Source organism: Mesitornis unicolor, unplaced genomic scaffold (assembly GCF_000695765.1).
Source record: "Mesitornis unicolor isolate BGI_N332 unplaced genomic scaffold, ASM69576v1 scaffold6028, whole genome shotgun sequence".
Taxonomy (NCBI): Eukaryota; Metazoa; Chordata; class Aves; order Mesitornithiformes; family Mesitornithidae; genus Mesitornis; species Mesitornis unicolor.
Genome location: NW_010203732.1, coordinates 1 through 5,986, shown reverse-complemented (window position 1 = coordinate 5,986; position 5,986 = coordinate 1). Strand labels below are relative to the sequence as shown.

Sequence of the window (5,986 nt, the reverse complement as noted above, 5' to 3'; positions counted from 1 at the left end):
TGCCAGGGTGGCCTTGCTCTGCATGTGGTTCGGCATCTCCTTGCCCTTGGTGTACCTGGGTTACTACTTTGGATTTCGCAAGCAGCCGTACGACAATCCTGTGCGGACCAATCAGATCCCCAGGCAGATCCCGGAGCAGCGGTGGTACATGAATAAATTCGTTGGGTGAGCGATGGGTGTCTGTAAAACACTCTGAGTTACTCCCTTCCTCCATGGGTCACTGAGCTTCCCTTCCTGCTGGGCTCTGGGCACAGACAGCTGGCAGATGTGTCCTTTAATAATAATAATAATAATAAGGAATCTTGACAATTTTGATGTGTGACTGGCACCTGTAGAAGTGTGTGCTCAGAAATGTGAGTGGCTGTGCCGTTCCTGTGTGAAATGTATTCTTGGAGGCTGGAGCTGCAGAGGTTTTGCCGGGGGTGCTCTGGGTGGTTGCAAGGGAATTAATGGTCAGTTATGTTGTGCCGCTGCTGACTCTTCCTTCTCGCTCTGCAGGATTCTCATGGCTGGGATTCTGCCTTTTGGGGCGATGTTCATTGAACTGTTCTTCATTTTCAGTGTAAGCATAAACCCTCTTTGCTCCTGAATAGGATTCCCCTTGTGCCAACGCTTTTGGAAGGGAGGGGGCTCCCACTGGAGCAGCCTCCTGCTCCTGTTCTCACTGAAGGGGCCGGCAGGTTCCCCTCAGGCCGTCTTGGAGCGGGCTAAGCTGTGGGTCCCCTCAGTCTCCCCGTGCTGAGGACACCTGGGTTGTCTGTGGGACCTCGTGGTGATGTGGAGGGTGGTGGTGAAGCTGAAGTCGTACAGTAACGTTATGTCAAGGGGGTCCTGCTCTTAAGTCGTTCAGCAGCCGCTGCCCCCTTTTCACCTTCTGTGGATGAGAGGAATTTGCTGCTCCATCCCTAGGGAGATGGGGGTGAACACAGCTGCCTCAGAGCTGTCTGTGGGCACCTTTTTGCACCCCGATTCCTCTGAAGTAACGTCGTGAAACGCACTGGGTCTGCAGTTTCAGCTGCATGGGACCACAGAGCCCCTCATTTTACCTTGGGTTAAGCTGCTGGAAGTCAGGCTCGCTGCATTGAAACAAACCTGTGCTGTGTCTCTGTTTCAGGCAATCTGGGAGAACCAGTTCTATTACCTTTTTGGCTTCCTCTTCCTGGTGTTTATCATCCTGGTGGTGTCGTGCTCCCAGATCAGCATCGTCATGGTGTACTTCCAGCTCTGTGCTGAGGTGAGACTTCCACACTCGTGTTTTCGGGTGCTCAGGGTGCACACACGCTCCTGGACAAGCCCAGGCCACGTCACCGCTGCTGCTCAGCAGAAATCTTGCATGGCCCAGCTTCACAAGGGCGATTGCTCCAAATGCCGCTTGATTTCAGGGGGAATTGAAGCCACTGGAAGTATCTGCTGGGCTGGCAACTGTGGTTTCACACCAGGAATTATCCTGGGAGCAGGGTTTTCGAGCTGACATCTCTTCCTAGAGAAGCTCTTTCATTCCACCCATGTACAAAATGCAGTGCAGGCCCAGGGTGAGCTCTGTTTTTTCGGTAGCAGATGCTGTGATACCAACCTGGCTTTGTTTTCACTCAGGTTTTCACCCTCTGTGTTTGGAAACATCCCTATGACAAAACAGTTCCCCTGCCCCTGATTTTCCTTTGGAGGCAAATGAGTGGTGGTCTCCCTGTCCTAGAAAGGTCACAGCTCCCTGAGTGAGGGGACAGGGAAGAGGGAGCCCATGGGGTAACGCTGAGGCTTTTTACCCCGTCAGGATTACCGCTGGTGGTGGAGAACCTTCTTGGTGTCTGGAGGCTCTGCCTTCTACGTGCTCATCTACGCCGTCTTCTACTTCGTGAACAAGGTACGGCCGCTCCTCTGGTGTGACAGCGGAGGAGTTGCAGGAGGTGGCTGGATCTGGGGAAGGGAATGGTGGGGAGAGGGGCCCTGCCCGCGTTACCAGAGTGATGCTCCCTGACCCCACCTCAGGGAGGCACAAATGAACCAAGTGGAGGGGTTTCCTCTACCTCTGTTGAATTTCCCCTTGCAGAAAGGCCCTGGCTGGTTTGACCCAACTCTTGTTCCCTCCCTACTTGATTGTGCTTTATATTTTTCTCTTTTTTTTGTTTTTCCATTTTAGCTGGATATTGTTGAGTTCATTCCCTCCTTACTATACTTTGGCTACACCGCCCTCATGGTCTTGTCCTTCTGGCTCCTCACCGGCACCATTGGCTTCTATGCAGCCTACATGTTTGTCCGGAAGATCTACGCCGCGGTGAAAATAGACTGAGGATGCACAGAGCCAGCGGCGAGCGGCCGCCTCCGAACGCGTGGCCTGGGAGCAAAGGGGACATCTCCTCCCGACTCTTTTTAAGGAAACAAAAATCCAGTGGGAGAGTGACAAGAGAAATAAATAAATCCTCGTTTTGGAATGTAACTTTGGCACAGTGTACATGGATTCTGGGCTACTTCTGGGGGGAAAAGGGGTCTGTAGATACCTTACATTTTAACTTTATTATCCTGTTCCATATTTGAGGGAAGCTTTTTTTTTAGCAGAGAAATATCCCCTCTGTATAAGTAAAGCCCTTTTTTTGCTAATTCATCCTCTTTTTTTTCCACGCTCGTGACGAATGGATTTGAGACAGCAGTGGAAGCACTTGGGGAAAACGTTTTCTTCCAGCCCCGAGGGTGCTCCAGGATTCATCCCTTGGGTGAGAATCAGACTGAGAATCGGACTGGGTTTCTTTCCTGCCTTTGTGTCCGCACGGAAGAGGGAACCGGACCGTGGCAAAGCTGAAGGATCCTAAAGGCTCCCCCGGCGCCGGTCTGAGCACAGCAGTCCTGGCTTCGGCTCGTTTACAATCCACGGAGGTGCCATTCGGAGCCTGGGAAGCGCAACCTCACCCTGAGCGCTGGAGAACTGCGACCCTCGGCATCGCCTCTCCCTCCCTGCGGCCTCGGGCAGCGCCGGGGAGGACGCGACCGCCTCTGTTTCTGTCTGGGCCGGCGCAGCAGGACCCGGCGTCACGAGGATGCGCGAGGTAACGGCGAGGGTTTGCGCCGCGGCGGCTCCGCTCCATCCCCGGGAGGAAACGGGACCGGTTTCCCCGCTGCGATCGCACCGAGCCCTGCGCGAGGGGCTGCGCTGCCTCGGTGCCGAGCGATGCGCTGCAGTATTGGGCCTGAGCCGCTGCAGGGATGCACGGGTGGCGCAGATGGGGCTGGGGATGGGGAGCGGCCCCAGGAGCTCCCCCATCCAGACCTGGGCTGTGTCACCCCCTGCCCTCTGCTCCTGCTGCTCTGCTCCTCCTCTTGGATCTCTACCTCCAGGGAACCGAAGTGCACGCCCCGTAGCTGTGTTTTGTTCTTTTCCAGAGCGGTCCAAGCCCTCGGGGGCAGCCGATGGGGGTTTCTCTGCTCCTCTTTTCCATGGCTGGAGGCCTGGGTCGGCCCAGGGGAAGCTCTTTTGAGAAGCGGTTAAAGTTTGGTGTTTTATTGTGGTCGCTTCAATGATGTTTACCAGGGAAAAGGTTCCACGTGACAGCGAAGGCTCCCTCCGTCCCCAGGCTCCCTGGATTCGGTCAGGGCTACGGGGGAGAGGTTTGGGGGTTTTTTTAGTGGGATCTATGAAAACTTCACTTGCTGCAGTAGCAGCGAGGTCTCCCAGGAGCAGCTGCCGCAGGCGACACCATCCCAACCCCAAACTCTCCGAAGCCCCCCCTGTCACCAGCACTGATGTGCGCACCCCTGAGGGGCTGGGGCTTCGTTTAACCCCGGTTGCCATAAGAGTTTCCACGGGGTCCCCACACGGACGCGGGTCCCTGACCGATGGCCTTGTCCCCTGCGGGGAGCGGGGTTCCCGGGCAGCTTCGCTCCCCAGCACCGAGTCCTTGTGGCCGTGCCGAATATCTCCTGCAGCAGCACCAAATACCTCCCCTGGCCTCCCGTCCTGCCCATCACCAGCCAGGAATCGAGGATGGCAAAGGGAGCGGGGACGCGCGAGCCCAGCCGTGCTGCGGAGCCCTGCGCCAGCTCTGACCTGAGGTCCCTCTCGGAGCTTTTGGGTGATTTTTTTGTTGTTGTTGTTGTTTCTTTCTTTTTCTCTTGCCCCTGCCCCCGTGGAGAGGCTCAGCCAGCGTTGATTTATCTCCCTTCCCCACAGTGTTTTCTCTGTACTCTTTGTAATTTTTAATTAATGTATGTATTCTTTGTGTCCTCTTGTAAATAAATCTGCCGTTGTCCTCTTGTCCTGCTCTCCTGCCTCCTCTTAAGCCACCCCCTGGGATTTCCTTTTCGCTTGGGACACCCGTGTGGTATTTGATGACCCAAAATACTCCGGTGAAAGAGGTTATTCACTGTGTAAAAGTGCTAGAAAGTTTCTTTTTAGTGAAACAGCCCAGCTTTCACAATGGGAAGCTTCTGGCTCTGGTGCTGCAGGGAGGGCACTGGGGCTGTCGAGGTCCAAGAGGCAGCGCAAACCCGATGAGAGGCCACATCCCGTCAGCTCCCAGGGCTGAGAGATCCCAAACCCTTCCCTCCCAACGGGAGGTTTTTGGGCTCTGGATCGAGTCCTGCAGCCTGGGGTTGGTGACCCTGCCTGGGAGAGGGTTCCCAGCCTGGGGTGGCTGGAAAGGCCCCGTGGTGGCTTTTCCTCAGTTTTGGGGCACGGCTGCTCCCAGGGAAAAGCTTCGTGGCTTCCACAAGGTCCCAGCTGTTGTCAGACCCCCTCGAGGCAGACACCTCTGGTTTACGTTCAATGTCCTTGTTTAAGGAAAGCACCACCACCAAGGGTACAAACCAACCTTCCTGAGTAGTTTTAGATGTTGGGGATCAAGTGGAAACCCGACAGCAGTCGAGGCTGAGGTGCTCAGCACGGCCAGGAGCAGTCAAACTCCAGGCTCCAAGCAGGAGGTGGGGAGGTGCCAGCTCTGCACTTGTGCCCCATTTTCGGTCGCACCCCAACGCAGGATGTGCTGGTGCATTGGGGAAGCAGGAGCTGATGCGTTACCTTGGAGTGCGAGACACCGAACTGCACAGGAGAGCGGCGCTGGTGCCGCTTCTCACCCAAACCAGGGGGTCCTGGAGCTGTCCCTGTCCTGCAGCTCACACAGAGTCACCCCGTGTCATCCCAGTGCTGGGGCCGGCCGCTTGCAGGGTCAAAGACACGGTGTGGGAAATAGATGGTGAGAATGAAGGTGAAGTGCTGCCAACAGGAGGGACGGTTGGTTTTTAAGGAGATGTCGAGGTTGTTTCCCCAACCGAACATGTTTATAGTAACTTTTAAAAATAGATTCCAAATTCCCTGCTCTTCACCCGCTTTAACTTTCCTTGTCGCTGTGATCTCCCAGCGCAGAGAAGCCACACGTGCGTCACGTTCACCCCTTGCGTGTGCTGATGCTCAGGCACCGGTGGGAAGGACGACCACAGACCCAGCTCCAGCGCTGAGCACACGGCGAGGACGGGGCCTCTTCCTGCAAGCCCATGCACGTAAGGAATAAGACGTCCTTTTGCTCGGAAAGCAAAGCTCATCTGTGCTGTGGATCTGCGAGGAGCACAGCGTGGTCTGTTTGCTGGGTGTTATTTTCTATCACCAGTTGAATTTTTGCTTGGGCTGTGTCTTGGCGGTGAGTGGTCGGTGTAAGGTGTGGGGGTGTGATGCATGGGGACGGCTGCGGGTGCAGGTTGCACCGGAGTTTTGGGATAAAACTCCTCACTGCAGCTGCAGAGCACCCGAAATGTGCACAGGATTCCTAAAGGATCCCAGTTCCTCCTCAGAGTGAGGTGAGGACGTCACGGGGTAGGGGGGGATAGCGCAGAGCTGAGCCCGATGCCAATGCAGGGCACAAACAGAGCCTGAGGAGCTGCTGCCACCGGGGCCGTGGTGGGGGAACGGGTGAGGAATGAGAAATAAGGATCCTGTGAGGAAGCCGTTGGTAGTGATAGATTGTGGTTACCATGGAGGAGAGGAGTGGCTGGAAAGCTGCCTGGA

The 5,986-nt window shown here is 55.7% G+C and overlaps 1 protein-coding gene across 1 annotated transcript in view; it reads left to right on the top strand.

Annotated features, from left to right (window-relative positions):
* Positions 1 to 2,677, top strand: part of TM9SF4 (transmembrane 9 superfamily protein member 4) — a gene marked incomplete at its 5' end in the record, with an annotated part of 9,557 nt that extends 6,880 nt beyond the window's left edge. The window contains 5 exons of the mRNA XM_010190808.1: positions 7 to 165; positions 499 to 562; positions 1,115 to 1,234; positions 1,772 to 1,861; positions 2,138 to 2,677. Coding sequence (XP_010189110.1) covers positions 7 to 165; positions 499 to 562; positions 1,115 to 1,234; positions 1,772 to 1,861; positions 2,138 to 2,287 — 583 coding nt within the window. The remainder of the gene's footprint in view (positions 1 to 6; positions 166 to 498; positions 563 to 1,114; positions 1,235 to 1,771; positions 1,862 to 2,137) is intronic.
* Positions 2,678 to 5,986: the final 3,309 nt, after the last annotated feature.